Source organism: Convolutriloba macropyga, chromosome 15 (genome assembly GCF_964194025.1).
Source record: "Convolutriloba macropyga chromosome 15, txConMacr16.3, whole genome shotgun sequence".
NCBI lineage: Eukaryota > Metazoa > Xenacoelomorpha > Acoela > Convolutidae > Convolutriloba > Convolutriloba macropyga.
Window position 1 is genome coordinate 17031580 of NC_134482.1, and position 21800 is coordinate 17053379.

The window sequence follows — 21800 nt, forward strand, 5'->3', positions numbered from 1 at the left end:
TCGACTCGACAACTTTATCATATAAAAAGTAACTAAACTGAAAGTGCAAAATTCCAATGAAAAGTTTCCACATTTCGCAGTAAAAAAAATGTTCAAAAACAATTTTTGTCTCTGGATTTTTGTCATGTAACCCATCTGCAAGACTTAAAAAGCTTTGTTGGCCAGTAATGATCGTTAAACTCAGAAAAGCACAAAAAAACTTAAAAATTTTAAAAACAATTGCAAATTTTAACAAAATCTTGCAAAAATTCGTGATATTTATATCTTCAGAACACCATTCCATTGTCTCAAGAGAATAAATTATTAGATCATTTATGATAAAAAACAATTCAACTAAAACTCGTTGATAATGAGGATCAGAGATGGTGACATTACGCCACATAAGAGCAGCTGAAGTGCGGAATCAACAAAAAGTGAGAGTGTGAGAGAGAGAGAGAGGGATAAAACATGAACGAGAAAGAGAAGGAGAGGAACCCTAACCGAAAGAGAGAGAAGGAGACAGGGATATCTTCCATGATTGGATTCGACACTGCAACTTCTAGTTTTCTAACCTTGTTAATAAATAAAACAAATATAAAACTCAAAAAGGCAAAATTTCCAACTTCGCAATAAAAAAAACAAAACCATTTTTGGTCTCGAAGGTTCTGTCAAGTAACCCATCTCCGAGACCTTAAAAGTATCGTTGGCCAGTAATGGACGTTAAACTCAGAAAAGGACATAAATTTTTAACAAAATCTTGCTAGAATTCAAGACATTAATATCTTAAGAATCATTTTATTGTCTCAAGAGACTATCCAGTATGCCTATTTCAAGCCCTGAACAGTTTCACTGGCTCATAAAGATCTATACACTTGGAACATGATAAGAATTTTTCAAAGATTTTTCAAATTAAAATTTATCAAAAAATTTCTAAAACTAGATTCATTAAAATAATGATAACCATTCCATTAACTCTAGAAACTAAGCAGCAGCTTAGTATCAAACCTCAAAGGAGGCTTCTTGGCTCTTGAGGCTGGAAAAAACATTAAAAAAATGACAAAAAATTTCAAAAAGAAACAAAGATTGTCAAAAATTTTTCAAAAAATGCTAAAAATCGTTAATTGTTAAAATCTTTAAGAACACTCCATTGCAACTAGAAACTATACAATAACTTTTTGTAAAACTCTAGTGGAGGTTCCTTGGCTCTTGAGGCTAGATAAACCTAAAAAATGATAAAAAATTTAAATTTTATAAAAAAATTTCATTTTATTAAAAAGTTTTATAAAAACAAATCGATAAAATTTGTGATATTAATAAGTTGAAAACCATACCATTACCACTAAAAACTATGCAGCCACAAATTATCAAATCCTTAAGCAGCTTTTCTGAACCCTGAGGCCGAAATCTCTTGAATAATGACAATAAATGTTAAATAAATGTTAAAAAAAGATAATTTTTTCAAAAAAATGCTAAAATTCGTGATGTTAAAATCTTGAAAAAATTCCATTACGTCTAGAAACTATACAGTAACCTATCATCAAATCCTAGAGGCGGCTCCGTGGCTCTTTAGGCTGGATAAACCTAAAAACCGACAAAAATTTTCAGAAACCTTGAAAAAAGTTGCAAGTTTTTTTTAAAAAATTGCAAAAAAAAACGCGAAGTTGAAACGTTGAATGCATTCTATTACCACTAGAAACTGTGCAGTAACCTATTATCAAACCATAGAGTGGGTTCCTTGGCATCTAGGATTGATAAAACTCAAGAATTTGACAAAAACTTTACAAAAATGACAAAATTTTTCAAAAAGCTTGAAAAAAATTGTGAAAATTTGTATAAATTTGCGTGTTTTTAGCGAGCGCTTGTTCGTCAGTAACTAAACATGGGGGGTGCTGATGGTTGTTGCAACAGTCGGGTTGGGGGACAAAAGCGCGGTGAGGGGTGGGGGACAATATTGGGGGGGGGGGGGGTCAACAGTAGGGGTGTCTTCAACCTCTAAGAACCGCCCTTCACACCATAAGTATAAGTCTCCAAAACAGTTTGATTTGAAACAGAGCTGAAAGGCTCAAAGAGCACTTAATGCCCACTGGGCGCTACCTGTTTATCCCGTTTTTGAGGACGAAAAGTCAAAAGCGTCAGATGAAAAATCGGTCAAGCGAAAAATCGCATAAAAAAAGACCGACAGGACTAATATAATTGCTACAAACTTCGTTTGAGAGCAATTAAAAATTCTGCATGAAAACCTTTGCATAAGTTCTGCATAAGTTTACAGTAATATTCTGCATAAGTTTACAGTAATATCTTGAAACTTCGAACGACAGCAATTAAAAACATAACCGACTAAACGGCGGAAGAATTCATGCGAAACGCAAAAAGTCAAGGGCGTAAAAGTCACTCGAAAAGTCAAAATTTTCAATCGAAAATTTTGCATAAAAAGACACACGTTTACAATAATTGCTATACACTTCGTTCAAGGGCAATTAAAAAGAAAATATGAGCGCCAGCTAATGGAACAAAAAACATGCTTAATATAGCTACGTTCAGCTCACAGTATCGCAACTGATTAAAAATATATAAGCGAGAACAAACTTAAGTCACTTTGAACAGTAGAAAACGGTCCAGCGACAATTTTGCATAAAGACACGTTTACAATAACTGCTGGAAACTTCGTTCGAGAGCAATCATACAGGAGTACTGCAACCGTACTCAGCTTACAGCTATTTTAAAAAAAAAAACAAATCAATTATCGTTAAATCTGAACCGACTTCCATAATCAGTTCCATTTTACGTTTGAGAACCCGCAGAAGTTAAAATGGCCTTAATTTTTTGCTTGAAAAAAATAACAGGAAGCCTAGAATATGGACGTCTAAAATATTCATCTCGGATTGGTCTACCTATATATCACGAGCCATGTCAGTGCATTTCGTGTCAATTAACCTTCGACAGCGTACGTTTCCATGCAAATAGCCGCAAAAATTCAAATGAACATGATCACTTACTGTTAGTCGAGTTTTTGACACCCATTCTTGTCACACTGCTCATACTTCTCCTAAACAGAAAAGAAACAAAATTACATCATCGCCATTCATCAATTCCTCAGGAACAATGGAACTGTTCGATCCCGTGGTGAATGATCTTACATCTCTAAGTGCTATTTCAACATGATATAAACATACCCGACAGATAGCCGGAAAATAGCCGTTGATTCCCATAACTCTATTGGGATTGAAAGAAAAGAAAATATCAACAAAATTGATTTTTGTATTAAAAAAATTTTAAGTGCGATTTACTTTGATGTGATTTCGTAATTGAACATACTACTGTCACTCGGCGAGAGACTACAGGGTCTAAAATCATTACCAAGAGGCATTATAGATAGTAACTAAAACTTATGAGAACAAAGTTCAAGTACCGGGCATCTAAAATGGGCTTTATGGGTTTATCTCGTTTCTATTTCTGACTTTGATTTTTTTATACTGACTCTCTTCATTTTGAATTGCTTTGCTGAGCAGCTGCTGTTCAAAATCACTTTTAGCAGAATGAGAGAAGAAACTAGCCTAGAGAAGTCAAAAAGATATCCCGCAAAATGTTGAAAAAGCGGCAAAATGAGGTAAAGCGAAAACAAAGTTCGACGAGAAGTAAAAAACATAGCAGGACAAGTCCTGACACACAATTCAAAGAATTTCCATTGACTAAACAGACTACTGCACCAAGAACGGACTATGAATGGATTGGGAAAACCATTTCGAAAAAAATCCTATCCAAAAAATTGAAAAAACTGTAAAAATCAAAGTGAAATTGCCGCATGTGAACAAAAAACCACTAGCGAGAAAGCGAATTTTTGTTCAAACACCGTTTCTCACTCTACTTTAAAAATTGAGCGAAAAAATTTCACGCCGCAAAACCACTCGCTTTTTCGCTCCACTTCCTGTTTTGGCGTGAACAAAATCACTAATCCCATTTGACTTCAAAAATCATGAAAATGTGTGAACAGATCTTAAAAAAAGACAGCGCCCCAATACAATTCAAATTCTTTGAACTGTAAAAAAAGGAGCGCCATAATAGCCGGCTGAGAAGATGAGGGCGGCTATTAAACATAAATCGACTAATGTCGGACAAATTGCTCTCGAACGACAGGCGATGTAATTTAATTTAGGGGCTGTAGCCTAGATTAACTTTTCTTTATGGTTGCAAAAATAGTTGAACACGCCGTGATTCAAACAATGGACCTCCCGCTCGCTCACCAGAAGCACTGCCCACTCGGTTATCAGGCCCTTCTTGATGCTATGATGCAACCGATTTTATTTTAGCAGCAAGCTTTACTTCGGAGTGAAAACAATAGAGATCACTCAAAAATGAAGAACGAAAGCGTGAAAAAGTCACTTGAGAAGTCAAAGAATGCTCTAGAACAAAAGTGCAAAAACGGTCAAGTAAACAATTTGCATTAAAAAGACCAACACGTTTACAACAATTGCTACGAACAAAGTTTCAGAGACCTCAGTGATTCTACAATTGAAAATCCTCCAGTTATTCTACAATTGAAAATTGAAGTTAAGCTAGTTCCGAAAAAAACCCTGGTAACAAGCAACTTTTTTCGAAACTGATTGGAATGTTTAATTTTAATTACGTTCATTCCCAATCCAAGCTCAGCCAAATTTTCTGCTAGTTTATTGGGTTATGTTCAAGATCAAGCAAGCTGACGGAAAATAGCCGCCAATCATTCCCACATAACCCCACTTTGGATGTAAAAAAATCGATTTTTCAGCAAATTGATTTGAACTTTTCGAATGTCATTTTAAAGTTTGACGCATTCCTGTTTCTCGACGAGAGGTTACAGAGGCTAGTATCAAAACCAAAAAGCATTAGAAGTCGTAACTAAGATTTATTAAGTTCCAATAGTGGGCATCTAAAACTGGGCTCTATGGGTTTACGCCGTTCTATATATGGCTTCCTTTTCATGACTCCGTTCATTTTAGATTGCTTTGCTCAGCAACTGCTATTATAAAGCACTTTGATAAGGATGAGAGAAGAATGAAACTAGCCTAGAGAAGTCGAAAACTGTTGAACAATCTGTGAACTTGGGCAATGCTAAACAAAATTTTATCCACTGTAGGAGCTGGCTGAGAATTTGAGGTTGTTTATTAATAAAACAACTTTCCAAATGAATTAAAAATCCTGCATTTTTTGCATATTGAACAATGGGACCAAATATTTTTCAACGTAACCGACTATGGTCGCTCGGATTTCTCTCTAAAGACTTTTGGGGCTCAATTGTGCCTTACTTTAGCCGGGGAGGGGTTATTATGTCAGTGAGGTGCTTAAAATGATGGTATTTAGGCTCAATTTAGACGACGGCTATTTTAACATAGCCATAAGATTACCAGAATAGCTAAAAATAGACTAGAGGCCCTAGGTACAATAAAGATAGACAGATACAGAAATTAGTTGAAGTTATTCTTCCGCTTTAACAGTTGCAAAGCTTCAGCGATAAAATAGTATGGCTTGTTCAAATTTAGTCCTCCGAAATTTTTTATTAGACATCTTGATTACACACATGAGTTTCTTTGACTTCAATTAATCCAAATTAAACTTGTTTCGGAGTTCAAAAGTTTTGAGCGAGTTAAGTCACGTATGGTCAAAATCTAATCACACAAATGACCTAAAACCTTTCACTAGATAGATTGAGAAATGACGTCCCGCTCCCAAAAACAGCTAGTGAGTGAAACATTCCAAAAATTTCAGACGTTTTTAGCTTTACTGAGTGAACAAAAGGAACACCGCAAAATATCTACGCTCCCCTTAAAACGTCGCAGCTATGATATAAAACCAATTGTAGGGCACTTTAGGTTTGACCTTTAGTGGGACATGTCGCGAACTAAGTCAGAGGCTTAAATGCAGGATATGAGCAATTTAGATCGCGCAAAAATCAGGAAGGCAAGCGTAAAAAAGTCATTCCAAAAGACAAAAGAAAAATGGGCAAAATGAAAAATTGCATTAACGTGACAAATAGGACTAATATAACGGCTACAAACCTTGGTTAAGAGCAATTAATTTGAAGTTCTACTCACCCTCCCAGACTCTCCTGGGATCCGAGTGAGCTCTGAGACATTGAAGCTGCCAGCGAAGTGACACTTGAACCGTAGCTTCCCTCTCCCGTCAACTTCCTCTGGACTCTTGGGTCTAGAGTACCCATCAGAATGTCCGCTCGGCTAGGGAACCTAAACGCAATAATTCTGTATTGTTTCATATGACCTAATTCACGCTAAGATTTTTTCTTGACTTCCAGCTGTATCAACTAACTATAAGTTTGAAGCACCCAGTTGCAAGCTCTAATATGTTAGACCTCTGCAGTGCCCGATTTTAATACTGTCGGCATTTTCCAACTTGCAAGATTTGTATTTTTAGCAAATTTGCGTGACTTTGCTAAAGTAAAATTGAATTTACTTCTCAAAAAGCTACGTGGTTTCTCAGTGGCTTATCAGAGGCAGAAAAAAACGTATACATTAAGGACGTGCTTTTCCTAGATGTAATAAATACAAAAATAAAGGAAACAGTCAAAATTTTGATTTCGCATGCTAGTGAATAGTAGCTACTAGCGACTAGCATATCAAGAGAAAGGCATTATTGTAGAAAAAACTTTATTGTTTCGGATTTATTCCGTGATCACGAGGGAGGATAATTTTTTTATGTCCACTAAACTGGGGGAGGACAGAATTGGGATCATGACTATGTTGCATAACTAGCCTGTCTTTGAGCGCGAAGAAACTCTTTCTAGCGAATGAACGTGTCTTTTCGTCTGCGTCTGAGAGTAGTTTAACCATGCAGTCCTCCACATTCGTGAAGTACTTGTCAAGAACTGAACTGTCCCAGTTACGGAGGATGTCTTCCAACATTCGACTGAGTTGCCTGAAAGGAACATTAAAGATACGCTAGACCCGAGAAGAACTGTCTCCCTCTTATTCGACGAAGTAAAAGCTACTTTCGCCATTGGTTCTTTGTTTTCAATAGTTGTCTCTTTTGTTTTACTTTTTCTCAACTGATGTTTGCGTGTAGCATTTTCATTTTATGGACAGATTTGAAAAATACAACATAACCGACTAATGTCGGGCGAATTGCTCTCAAACAACCGGCGAACGGTTGGCTTCGTCAACAGCTAGCCACGGCTTAGTGACCTCAGGGCGCTACCTCTTCAGCCAGTTTCTGAATATGAAAGTCGAATGAGTCAGACGAAAAAACGGCCAAGCAAAAAATTGCATTAAAGAAAACAGGATTAATATATTTGCTACAAATTGCTTTTGAGAGCAATTAACAATGGTTTCCTAAAAGTGCCTGTTAGATCATTTATGATAAAAAACAATTCAACTAAAACTCGTTGATAATGAGGATCAGAGATGGTGACATTACGCCACATAAGAGCAGCTGAAGTGCGGAATCAACAAAAAGCGAGAGTGTGAGAGAGAGAGAGAGGGATAAAACATGAACGAGAAAGAGAAGGAGAGGAACCCTAACCGAAAGAGAGAGAAGGAGACAGGAATATCTTCCATGATTGGATTCGACACTGCAACTTCTAGTTTTCTAACCTTGTTAATAAATAAATCAAACATAAAACTCAAAAAGGCAAAATTTTCAACTTCGCAATAAAAAAACAAAACCATTTTTGATCTCGAAGGTTCTGTCAAGTAACCCATCTCCGAGACCTTAAAAGTATCGTTGGCCAGTAATGGACGTTAAACTCAGAAAAGGACATAAATTTTTAACAAAATCTTGCTAGAATTCAAGACATTAATATCTTAAGAATCATTTCATTGTCTCAAGAGACTATCCAGTATCCCTGTTTCAAGCCTGAAATAGTTTCACTGGCTCATAATGATCCACACGCTTGGAACAAAAAATTTGCAAAAACTTGAAAAGTTTAAATTTTATCAAATTTTTAACAAAATCTTGCTAGAATTCAAGACATTAATATCTTAAGAATCATTTCATTGTCTCAAGAGACTATCCAGTATCCCTGTTTCAAGCCTGAAATAGTTTCACTGGCTCATAATGATCCACACGCTTGGAACAAAAAATTTGCAAAAACTTGAAAAGTTTAAATTTTATCCAAATGTTACTAAAACTGGAGTTATAAAAATTTTGATCACAATCCCATTAACTCTAGAAACTATGCAGCAGCTTATTATCAAACCTTGGAGGATGCCCAGGGCCTCTGTTGCCGGAAAAAATTCAAAAACGTGAGAAAATTGAAAATACTTTAAAAAAAATTGCTTAAATTCGTGTTATTAAAATCTTGAAGAGCATTCCATTACATCTATAAACAATGCAGTAAGATATTATGAAAACCTAGAGGAAGGTCTGTGGTTCTTGAGGCTAGAGAAACCTAAAAAAATGCAATCCGATTTCAAGTGTCTCAACTAAAGAAATAATCTTATGTATCTGGGCCTCAACATTCAACAAACGAGAGCTTATCTGCAACGCTGAAAGAATAGTCGAGAAAATGTATCTTCACTTCATCAAAACCAATTTTCGTTATTATAGCTCAATGATTTCATACTCCACTCAACGTGCTTCAAAATACGACATATCGTAGCAAAAGAAACATTTGCTCTAGAAAATTTATGTGGATTTGTCCTTGTTGTCCACGATTGCTCTTAACAAGCTATCAATTAGACATACAACATAAGACATTCCATTTAATCTAGAAACTATTCAGTAATCTATTTTCAAACCGTACAGGAGGATCCTTGGCTCTAAAGGTCAAAAAATCTAAAAACAATAGAAAAATTTCAAAAAAACTTAAAAAGCAAGTTTTATCAAAAAATTGCTTAAATTTGTGACATTAAAAAGTTGAAGAACTGTTGCATGACCATTATAAATTTGTCAGAAACTTATTCTCGAACCCCATAGGATTTCTCTGGCCCCTGCGATTGGAAAGACCTGAATAAGAAAACTGGCAAAAAATTTGAAAAAATTGCACGTTTTGTCAAAAAATTGCTAAAATTAGTGATGTTAAAATGTTGAAACCAATCCATTATCACTAGAAACAATGCAGTAACCTATTTTCAAACCGTAGAGGAGGCTCTTTGGCTCTAAAGGTTAAAAAAGTCTTAAAACAATGACAAAAATTTCAAAAAAAACTTAAAAAGCAAGTTTTATCAAAAAATTGCTTAAATTTGTGACATTAAAAAGTTGAAAAACTGTTGCATGACCATTAAAAAGTTGTCAGAAACTTATTATCGAACCCCATAGGATTTTTTCTGGCCCCTGCGATTAGAAAGACCTGAATAAGGAAAAAAATGGCAAAAACAATTTGAAAAAATTGCACGTTTTGTCAAAAATTGCTAAAATTCGTGATGTTAAAATGTTGAAACCATTCCATTATCACTAGAAGCAATGCAGTAACCTATTATCAAACCCTAGAGGAGGTTCCTTGACTCCAACGGCTAATAAAAAACAAAAATATTACAAAATTTCAAAAAGCTTGAAAAAATTGCACTATAGTATAAATTTGCGTTTTTAGCAAGCGGTTGTTCGTCAGTTGCTAGCCATGAGAGGGGGGATGCACCGAGAGCTGATTGAGGGGGGGGGGGGGGGGGGGGGTAAAAGCGCGGTGGGGTGGGGGAATAGGGGGGTCAAAAGTGGGGGTATCTTCAACCTCAACCGCCCTTCACACCATAAGTATAATTAGAACTCTCCGAAACAGTTTGATTTGAAACAGAGCTGAAAGGCTCCAAGAGCACTTAATGCCCACTGGGCGCTATCTGTTTATCCCGTTTTTGAGGACGAAAAGTAAAAAGCGTCAGACGAAAAATCGCTCAAGCGAAAAATCGCATAAAAAAAGACCGACAGGACTGATATAATGGCTAAACTTCGTTTGAGAGCAATTAAAAATGCTTTATGAAGAGGTAGTGCTGGTAGGACCCGGACCAGCATATATTCACCCAGTGTTGGAAAGGTGCATTTTTTGATTTCTTTTTATTCGTTTTGCGACACAAAAACAGGCTCTATAGCTTTATTGTGCTAGCTCAGATTTGGTGCTTAGAAAGGTTCATAAAATTGACATCTCTTGTTCAGCCAGAGTTGTTCATGTTGCTCAAAAAAAGGAATGCAATTTTAAAAGCGAAAAACCTTGATTTTTCTTTTGAAGATTTGAAGTAAATCTTTTGCCTAATTTTTTATTTTACTTTTACCATCTATCAATATTTCTTACGTTTCGTACTGTAAGAAACTTTTCTATTCTTCTTGATTTTACATTTTCTCTACGCCATTTCTTTTCCAATCAAGTTCTAAACTTGACTGTTTTGCTTTTAAAAAAGTTACATCTCACCGTTTTAATCGTCGTTTTTGCGTTGACTGATAAAAAAAATTGCTTAATAATGATCAATCGTTTCCTTTTTAAATTAAATAAAAATTGTTTTTATAAAAATCCCAAAGTAAGTAAAACGAGAGAACATCACTAGATACACATGTGATCCGTTTCAAGTGTCAACTATTGATATAAGAATTGATAATTGTATGTATCTGGGCCTCAACATTCAACTAACGCGAGCTTATCTGCAAAGCTGAAAGAATAGTCGAGAAAATGTATCCTCACTTCATCAGAACAAATTTTCGTTATTATAGCTCAGAGATTTCATACTCTACTCAAACGGCTTTGAAATACGACATCACGTAGCAAAAGAAACATTTCCTCTCGAAAATCTACGTGGATTTATCACTTTTGTCCACGATTGCTCTTAACAACCTATCAATTAGACACAAAGAAAGCCTATTTTGCAAACAATTGCATAAAAGGCTCTCGCATTACTAATTGCGGATCATGAAGACAAAATTGCAAGCGAGCTTTTGATAGCATTTGAGATAAATTTGACTTTTAAATCGTTTCTTAAATTATTAAACATACCCGGCAGATTGCCAGAAAACAGCCGCCGTTGATTCCAATAAACATGATTGGGATTGAACGAATAGAAGATATTGAAAAAAAAAAGATTTTTGTACAAAAGAATTTTTTAAGTCCGATTTATTTTGATAGCATTTCGTAGTTGAACATACTTCTGTTTCTTAGAGAGAGGCAACAGGGGCTACTAACAACACCAATAAGCATAAGAGATTGTAACTAAGACTTATAGGAATGCCGTTCAAACAGCGGCATCTAAAATTGGGCTTTATGGGTTTATCCCGTTTCTATTTCTGACTTCAATTTTTTATACCGACTCTGTTCAATTTGAATTGCTTTGCTTAGCAACTGATGTTCAAATTCACTTTTAGCAGAATGAGAGAAGAGAGAAACTAGCCTAGAGAAGTCAAAGATTTCACGCAAAATGTCGAAAAAGCGGCAAAATGGTAAAGCGAAAAAAAGTTCGACGAAGTAAAAAAAGGAGCGCTATAATAGCCGGCTGAGAAGATGAGGGCGGCCATTAAAAAATGAAAAGCCTGGCGCCAATACCTTCAGCTAAAAAGAAACCGTAGAAAGCAAGACGCCAACAACAGACAAAGAAGAGTTTTGTATTTCAAATGTAAAACAAAAAAGAGTGTGAACAAAAAAATGTGTGAACAGATCTTAAAAAAAAACATAGCCGGAAAAATTCCGGAAACGACTCGAAGTAGAAATCTGACTATTCTCACTAATCAGATGCATCACCAGCATATTATCAATCGACAGACAGTGTAACCAATTCACAAAGAAAAGACTGGGGAACTGGAAACTTGACAAAGGACCAAATCAAAAAATAATATTCTCCAAAAATCCAAACAAAATTCTCTAAAACAGATAACATGCAGCTTCCCATCCATAACCCATAGAAATCAATTAGTTATAGATTTGGCTAGATCAATTGCCCACCTAGTACTTGCAGAGAAACGTTAAACAACAAATTAAAAAAAAGACTAAGAAAAACTCTTTAACGAATTAGAGATTTGTATAATTTGTTTAAATGAAAACTGCCCTGCTAAGCCTTCAAGTGCAAATTCACAGTATCAACACCTACAAAAATGCTCCTTATTGGGAAAAAGTTACCAAAAAAACATTAAATTGGATGAAATAGGCAACAAAAAGTCGCCAAAATTTGCTCTGATGTTTTCTATTTTCTTTAACAAAAACAACTCGAAACTGATATCAATCAAAATGAGACATCCAAAAGAGCTTCAACAACTGACTTCCACCAGAAAACTCCCCAAATGCTATCAAAGGTTGAGGAAGAATAGAAACGACATTTAAAACCAAATTGAACAAATAAAAAACGAGAAAAAGTAAGGTGTTTTTTAAATTTTACAAGAAAAAATAAAGCCAAATAAAAATACTTTGAGCAAAAAGAGCAATGAAATGCTCGCGAAAAAAGGTGCAAGTCATAACAAGCTAAAGAAGTTGTCACCATTGAAAAAAAAACGAAAAAAAGCCAAAAATTTAAAAAGTGGTTAAAAAATTCCTAATTTTTCTGTCATTTTTCTTCAGAAAAAATGATTTATAACAACAAAATTGTAATCAATTTGTATCCCTGATGATCTCTGAGTAACGAGCTTCTATGCAAATTGCACTTAAAGCAGTAAAACAAAACAGAAGGCCAAAATACATTAAATTTCGTCGAAAAATCAGCAAAACTGATCAAAAACCTCCAAATTTGCATAAAACTCAAATTAACTACTTGAAACCTTCAATTCCTATCAGAACGAGCCCAAATCCAATACAATATCATAATCAAGCCTCATAAACAAGAAAAATTGCAAAAAAACTGCTTTTAAAAGCCGCACGTGAACAAAAAAATTTCGCTCGCTCAGAGAAAATTTTTTCACACATCAATTTCTCACTCTCTCAAAAACAGCGGTATGAACAAAAAACCACTCTCTTTTCGCTCCCCTCTTCACTTTTGTTCAGCACCCAAACCACTCTAAAATTTTTCACGCGTTTCATTTCCTGCTTCAAAATTCACTCCAACTAAAGTGATTTAAAAAAAAAGGACTTCTCCAATACTCCTCTTCGAGTCGTAAAAAAAGACAGCGCCCCAATACAATTCAAATTCTTTGAATTGTAAAAAAAATACGAGCGCAATAATAGCCGGCTGAGAAGATGAGGGCGGCTATTAATAAAGAAAATCGAGAAATAATCTTAAGGCTAATTGATGCTTCTGTCACTGTTGTCCAAGAGAGCCTCAAAGTGTATGTTTTGTGCACGATGTACCTTTTCCAACGCAATTGAAAATCTTATTCGAAGGGACTGAGCTTGTTCCCTGCGAAAAGTCCTTACAGCCATTATTTTCAAATTTAGTTGCGTGCATAACAAATCACAGCACTGATCATTAAAAAAACGCTATAAAAAACTTAGCAGTTAAAATCTTTTTTGCTCCCAAACCATTTTCGTTCATTATGAGCACAAATTCATGTACCGATATTATAGATGCCTCAGAAAAGAGAAAACTACTTACAGCCTGCATGGAATTGACTTGGTGCTTTGGAAAGTGAGCAAACTGGGAATCAGCTTAGCAGAATGCACATGTTGAGTTATATACATCAATGCAGTACATCCACTCGTCGCAATAATCTTGGCCGAATTGGGTACTATCGCAAACAAATTCGAAAGACAGCCTTCTGCTAAAGTCGCCGCTGACAAACCCATAATTTGACACATATAGGCCACTGTAACACACGCTTCACGGCTGACCTGACTTCGGAGGTCTTTGACCGAAATACTCAAAACACGGGTCAGATCTTTAAGGTGGTTATTCAGCTCGTTTGAGTAGTTTGTGAAAGCGTTTGCTTTAAATATTGAGCAGAGCTTCTTCATTTCGTTAACACGAACTTTCCAGTCGTTGTCTGCATTTTCCAGAGTATCTTTGATCTTTGTGAGATCTTCGTCCAAATTTCGAGCTGAGTAGATCTGAAGAAAAAAGCGATTAAGCAAAAAAAATTAAACATAGCTTGACTTGAGTCAATGTAAGAGTTCATTTTCCATAACGCTCAAAAAAACAAAACTGGGATAATTTTTGTATTTGAATAGAAAAAAAAGAAGTTTTTCAGAAGTCTGACATTCGGTGCCTAGCTTTAACCTTGACAAAACCTAAGTGTTGGTTCATTAGAAGGGGGTTTAAACAACAGCGAAGACCATCTGGGTGGTTCAGCACAGGAAAAAATTGAAACAAAAACGAATTTAATTAACAGCATGCGTTAAAGGTGCTCTCAAAATAAATTGCGAACTATCCACAAATTATCAATAGCTTTAGAGCTAAAAAAAACCATTGCAACAATTTTTAACTACATATTACACACAACTACCAATAATTGCTGAATGAGTGTGTTTTATTAACTGGAAGCCGAATGTTTAAAACATACACGGCAGATTGCCGGAAAATAGCCGCCGTTGATTCCAATAAGCATGATTGGGATTGAAATAACAGAAGATATTGAAAAAAAAAAAGATTTTTGTACAAAAACATTTTTTAAGTCCGATTTATTTTGATGGCATTTCGTAGTTGAACATACTTCTGTTTCTTAGAGAGAGGCTACAGGGGCTACTATCAAAAAGAATAAGCATTAGAGAGAGGTAACTAATACTTATAGGAACGACGTTCAAATAGCGGGCATCTAAAATTGGGCTTTATGGGTTTATCCCGTTTCTATTTCCGACATCAATTCTTTAAACTGACTCTGTTCATTTTGAATTGCTTTGCTGAGCAACTGATGTTCAAAATAACTTTTAGCAGAATGAGAGAAGAGAGAAACTAGCCTAGAGAAGTCAAAAAGGTTTCACGCAAAATGTCGAAAAAGCGGCAAAATGGTAAAGCGAAAAAAAGTTCGACGAAGTAAAAAAAGGAGCGCTATAATAGCCGGCTGAGAAGATGAGGGCGGCCATTAAAAAATGAAAAGCCTGGCGCCAATACCTTCAGCTAAAAAGAAACCGTAGAAAGCAAGACGCCAACAACAGACAAAGAAGAGTTTTGTATTTCATCGGTTAGTTTGTATCAAATAACATATTGAGAGACAATATTTTGCGTGCTGAAACGCCATTTTGAAAAACGAACCTAGCAGAAGAAAAATCTTGCAGCGCAACATTTCACAAAAAACAGCAAAACAAAAACTCACTTTCTTTTTTCTCTTTGTGATGATTGAGTATAACTTAATATTTTTCTTTCATGCTTATTATATTGTTTTTCAGTATTTTTTTTCAGAAACGGCCTTTTCATTGACAAAGTTTTAAAAAATCACCGTCACGATAATAGCCGACTGAGAAGATGTAGGCGGCTATGAAAAAACATAGCTGGCAGATTGCCAGAAAACAGTCGCAATAGCTTCGTACAACTGCAATCTCAAAAAGATAGTAAAAGAAAGACAAAAATTTTCATTAAATGCTGAGATGTTATACAAAATCACGCTAATGAAAAAACTCGCTCCACAAGGAGTGCAAAATGACGTCACGCATGCAATGCAGTTGAAATTTTATGAACGAATCAACAAAACGAAGATTTGAAGTGGTTGTGATGTCATATGGTCGTAACAAAAAATCTTCACGAACTAGATAAAACCAAGAGAACGCCAATAATAGCCCCAGCTATCGTTGTGTGGCTATTAATAAACATGGCAACACCGCACAAATTCCACGCAAACGAAGGGCGTCGCTCAATTTTATTGAACGTATACATTATACGGTAGTATCTAAGAGGCTTCACAGAGCTGTTATTCACTAAACAGTTTCAAAAAAATGTCAGAGCTTTATTATCTAACAAGATAGAGTGAAAAATAAAACCAATTTGGACCCACTTTTCATCAGATTCTCGGTCGTAAACTACCGCGAATTAAATCAGCAGTTTAATTTCCGAATAAGATCAACTTACATCACCGACAAAATCGAGAAGTCAAGCGTGAAAAGAAAGTTCACTCACGCGAGCAAAGAAAAATTCTAGAAAAAATTTGCGAAAACATCAAGCAACTATTTTCAGTAAAAAAGACACTATTGCTTCAAACTTTGTTCTAGAGCAATTAATTGCCCTTTACATAATGAGTTTAAGCCTCCACGGTAATTTTATTGAACAGTACACTTCGAGACTCTAAAAAGAACTACATAGCTACATGATGACATCGGACTTAAACAGTTGATCCCACTTCCTTTGAAAATCAAAGATTAACTCGTTATTATAACTTGTTATTATTCTTCTAATGCATATTATTAATATTTTGATGTATCTAAGTAAGATACTTGTTCGAATTAGAGTTATCGAGAGTTGTATTTAACCAGATATTTTATGGTGCTGTGGGTACGACACTTCCTTTTTCTGTTCCAAAATATTATTCAAATAGCAAACTGTTATCAACCGATCATTCAAAAATATTATTAATTTGTTTATCAACCAATTCCGCAAATTTCAGCCAATCAGATTTTCTAATGAATAGGAGTAGTATATAGAGGGACCGAGCTGCCCGGGGGGGGGGGAGGGAGGGGTGACCCCCATAATTTAAGATAGGCTATAGCGATTTCAAATCATTTTGGTCACCATTGAATTATCGCAGCCATGTATAAAGATAGGTAATAGATTTTACATGTATTAACATTAGAGCGATGAGAACAACGTACAAAGATACGTAATAGATTTTACATGTATTAAGATTTGATTTTTGACCATAATGTATAAAGATAAGTAATAGATTTTACATGCACTGACATTAGAGTGATGAGAAAAACGTACAAAGATATGTAATAGATTTTACATGCATTAAGATTTGATTTTGACAATAATGTACAAAGATAGGTAACAGATTTTACACGTATCAAGATTTGAAACAAGACACCAGCCAATTAGGATAGGTTATAGGTCTTATGTATAAGACTTCTCATTAAATTTTGCATCACAAAATAAGAATAAGCTAACAGATAGCAAATTGGAAAATGAAGCTGTGTTATTATATCTACCAAGCTGTAAGCTGAGCGTAGCTATAATGCGGTGCTCTTGGTTTTCCTTCGTCGTCTATTTTCGTTTTACATTTCTTCTAGAACATTCTGTCTCGTCACTGTTTAAGCGGTTTTTTTCACGCTTGACTTCAAGCTTTCTGCGCGACCTAAACTGCGCGTATTCAGAAGTCCTCTGTTGCTAAATCAAAACTGATTGTAAGAAGAAAGATTGTAACGTCCGGACAGGCTAGTGGTTAAGGCAACGGGCTGTTGATCAGGAGGTAAGTGGTTCGAACCTCGGCAGTGGGACATTTTTCGCACCCAAAAACATCCTCCTTTGAATTAAACTTTTTAGGCAACGGCGATAACTTTTATCAACTCACTTCTGTATCATTTTCCATCTTTATTTTAAGGCACGCAAGGGGTCCATATAATCATCCAGGGTCGCAAGGGGTCCATATTAGCAAAATTTTCATCCAGGGTTGTCTACAGACCTGGTCAACACCTTGAGAAATGAGTCAGAAAAATTTTAGATGCTCAGTTTGAACTTTAAAAACCCGGTTCAGGTTTCTCTTCAAGAATGATTACTTTAAACAGTGGACTCATCTACTTGACAAAACTTTATCACAATCACATGTTCACAAGCGTACAATTAATTTAAATGGTTAAAGTGTATGAAAAACAAATCAGAAAGTTTAGATCATCAAAGGTGTCGTATGAATTCCATCTTCATCCACAATTCGTTTTGGATAGAAAAACGAGAGTCCTTTTTCAGTTTGCTCATAGGTTGAATTTGGTGATTCATAGTTCTGAATCCTCTGTTAGTTGAGGCTATATTCACTGCATCATCCAGGACTCGTCTGTACTTCTGTAAAGGTCCATCACTGTTTTCTTCCAGAACACTCTTGCTGAGTCCTTTGCTGCTGAACTTAGTTTTGTTCGTTACTGAATTATAGCAACAATACGTTTTGCTACATAAACATAGCATTTCAGTACATCGGAACTCTTCCTTGAATAATCCAGGCTCACGCTTGTCATGTTTTACATGTTTATCGCAACAAGTTCTCGGAAAAAATTTACTTGCACTATTAGCATGGAAAACATCTGTACAGTCATTACTTCTCATCTCATTTCAAATTCTTCTCATTTCTGGTTTAATGCAATCATAGAGATTTTCATGAGCCAGTGCCAGATACAAAGAATCAGTGTCCATTTCAAGCTCCTAAAATTTCTGAACATCACAGAACTTGTCAAAGAAATTGTAGTAGAGCTCCAGCATTCTCAGTTTAGCATACTGTAAAATAAAGAATCCAACAATTATTGGTTCACGATGCTCAACAGTGCTTTTCACAAGCTCAACCTCATATATATCTGTCGAAACGCTGTTCAATCATCTAAAAAGACGGTTATTAATAGCTTTATGCGTCTTTTCATCGTTAAGATATAGAGTTTCTGTGCGCCGACTTCGATCAATAATCTGATAACCATACGAGCTGTTTCCAAGTAATTTCATAGTTTCAGCAACAACGCTAGAGTCCGGATTTTCATCACGTTCTCGCCTGGCATCAACAACAGATTGCACGAAACCGTTGAAACATTTTTACGGGGTATACTCAACGAATCTGCGGATTTTGGTACAGCGTAGACCCAGCTTCAAATAAAACTTTAATAATGGTGTTATGACTATTCCATTGTTTATTTTGTAACTAGAAATCAACATTCGTTGAGGTTTTAACAATAACGCGTTTTTTTCAGCATATTCCAGCATGAAATTACCTATATTCTCTCTTCCAACATCACAGTTTTTAAAAATTGGAGGAAAGTTTGCAAATCGTTCACAAAGCTCCTCAAGAACTTCTAAACCGCATTGTACATATCCGAATAATTTATCTTCATGTATCCGCGTCAACAGCGTCTCTTTGCTCAAAGGTAACTTGTAGAGGAAAATTTTTCTAATGTGGTTCTTCAACATGGAGTTCTCCTTAACATGATCCCACCATTCACACTCTCGCATCTCTATAACTTTATATCCTTTCTTTTCTAGTAAAGCTTTCGTAACTTATCGGATTCACGTTTCCGGATACCAAACTGAAATTCATCCTCATTAAGATTTGGTTGAGTTTCCCTACAGGGACAGAAATGGTAGTAGCATCCAAGAGCTTCAAAAAATGTTTGGCAATGACCACAGAAGCCATCCACAGCAAAAGAATCAATTTTTTCTGTTTTCCAGTCGTATAGAAACTCTCAATAGTACATTCGGGTCTGGTTGCCTGATAGAAAGATATTACCATGTTCACAAACTTCCTGATTTTGTTATGACGAGCTTTGAACTTTTGAAGATCGCTATCAAACTCCCATCTAGTGTAGAGTCCAGTTGGCATCGCTTGGCACATGGAGAAAGGATACAACTGACTAGCATCTATTCCAACTATTGTTTTACAGATATTGTTTGACCTCCGGATGAACGTTTTGTCTACAACAGCTTTCCCCGTTAACACTATTGATGGACCACCAGTCATTTCACTTCGTATTTTCTCATGCAAGTCTTTGTCAGCTTCGATGAAAGGGTAAAACTTTCTATCAGTTGATTTATGAAGACAGATATTTGCCAAATTGGGTAGTGTACACCCAAGTTTTAACATATCAATTTTCTGATCGTGATAAAATTTCATCATTTTCTTCATTGCTTGCAAAGTTGGTACAACATCTTTGTTGTTATACCAGCGAAGGAAATCGGGACAAGTTGTCATTTTCTTCATCTTCCACAACTTTTCAAGGAGAGCATAATTCTCTTTTCCAGATAAAGGTTTCTCTTTCAAACCCAGTTCTCGGAGAACATCTATTTCCTCTTTTCCAGATTCCATCATTTTCTTGAACTGACTGAAGTCCTTCTCCAAAGGATTTAGATTTTTCAGTTTGCTGAAGAAGGAGTAATAGGGTGGAAGATGATTGCAGTCAAGTTTCGTAAACGAATCGAACCATTCATATGGGAAATAACCTTTTAACTCCTCAGATTTATATGCTTTCAGAAAAGAATCCAGAGATGTTGCTCCAGCAAGAAAGTTCAAAATATCGAGAAACTGAATATCACCGAATTTGAAAGAAATAAATTGATTGGCCTTTTTGATTACCGTAGGTTGAATAGCTCTATCGTTAAGGAGATGGGGAATAAGATACGCTTTGATTAAATTTAGGTCATATTTTCCACTGTTGAATCCAAAAACTGGTAGAGTGTCAACATAATTGTTGAAATGACGCCGGAGATGCTTTTAGTTGCATTACTATTACTATCATCTTTTTCACTACTGATGTTTGGTTGAGTTTCGGAAATAATTTGCAGTCTGGAGGAAACATCACTCAACCTAGTTTTGATCTCTGCTTCCACCGCCAGGAACTTGGGTCTCAAGTCCGCTTTGTTTTTTGCTGCTAACGTTTCCAGTTGAGCTACAAAAGTTATGATAAGACGATTAGGATCGTTTTCGCATAAGAAAACTGGTTCGTCCAACAAATTTGAAGAGAGTGATACCGATACAGGTACATGAGTACCAATCAATGATGTTGTCAGTGTGTTATTGGCTTCCACTGATTGAACACATATTGCTTCGAAGTCGAAGACGACAAAATTTCTGAAGAGTGCAATATCCTCTGGATAAGTGATTGAGAAGTTGTCAAGCTTCTCAAATAGTGTTTCCCGCAACGAATAAGCACCCCGCGGATAGATATTCTTCACTCGTTCTTTGCAAGTTTTCAAATGCCGGTTGAAATGACCTGAATGGTTGAAAAACACATCACAGCTGGGACAACGAAACTTCTTGAAGATTTTGTTGATATCATTAACATAACAGATATGATTGTTGTATCGAAGCAGTTTAATGTTTTTATCATATCGTTCAACGCTGCGTCGTACAAGTTCACCGATAATTTCACCATCTTCAATGTCAAAATCATAGATGAAAATATTTTGTTTGATTTGTTCTTCAATTGTTGGAATTTGATCAAAGGAAACACCTGTGAAACTTTCAGGGTCGCAACCGCTTGCAGTAACAAAATTGTGAAAAAATTTTATTGCCTGTGGTTCAACATCTACTGATCCAAATAAATGAATAGCAATGGCACGGAACAAACACAAATTATCGTTATACGGTTCATCGTGTCCATTTGAAAGCAGACGATTTACTTCAGGGCTCCTTAATAATGGCTCTGAAAGAGGCGAATCAGTGCAACCTATAGGTATATTCGTAAGAAGCGCTGCAAAGACAGTAACATTTGTAATTAATATGAATCGCCATTTTGAGTTTTGGCGTTCCTGTGTACATGTTTCAATCAAGTAAAAATTCTCAATTTCGTTCTTGATGTTTAAAAAATCGTTTTTATTGCTTAGCAGAAAAGCTCGGTCCAGCAGTAAGTTATTTTCATGTGGATAATAATATCGGTAATCGTTTGTCTCTATATTTTGCAACAGAAACCCTAAAGCTAGGTTAATTTTTGCAGCACAGTTGAGGTTTGCAAAAACTTCATCAAGTTTTTTATTGACCTCCTTGGTGTCCAAATCAGATAAACTGAAGTTGAAAACTTCCTGTCTGCCGTGCTCAGCATGCATATCGTCAAGTAAATGCTGACACGCTGCCAGTTCTTCCTTCAATGACTCGCTATCGTTATCAACTTTCTGCATAATCTCACGAACACGGTTTGTACTTGAGGACCCAATTTTTGCGCTAGCTTGATGTACTTTTTTGCGATGAAGTTGAAGTGAGTAAAAACTTAGGAACTGTTTCTGACAGACAACACACTTTTTCAGTGTATTACGAATTTTTGCTCCGTGAGCCTTCGCAATATGGTATGACAATTCTGCAGCATTTTTTGTCGCAAAATTACAATTCCTTTTCATACAGTAAAGCGTGCCCATCATACATGTCTTCCTGTGGCGAGCAATATGGGCCTTTACAACAAATTT

At 35.7% G+C, this 21800-nt stretch overlaps 1 protein-coding gene across 7 annotated transcripts in view; it reads right to left on the reverse strand.

Annotated features, from left to right (window-relative positions):
- LOC142354699 (CLIP-associating protein 2-like) overlaps positions 1-21800 on the reverse strand; it is a 214256-nt gene that overhangs the window by 102773 nt on the left and 89683 nt on the right. For all 7 annotated transcript variants that reach the window (XM_075407068.1, XM_075407070.1, XM_075407069.1 and 4 more), the window contains 4 exons: positions 13392-13843; positions 6721-6882; positions 6045-6194; positions 2976-3025 (listed from right to left, as the gene is read on the reverse strand). In XM_075407068.1, coding sequence (XP_075263183.1) covers positions 2976-3025; positions 6045-6194; positions 6721-6882; positions 13392-13843 — 814 coding nt within the window. The remainder of the gene's footprint in view (positions 1-2975; positions 3026-6044; positions 6195-6720; positions 6883-13391; positions 13844-21800) is intronic.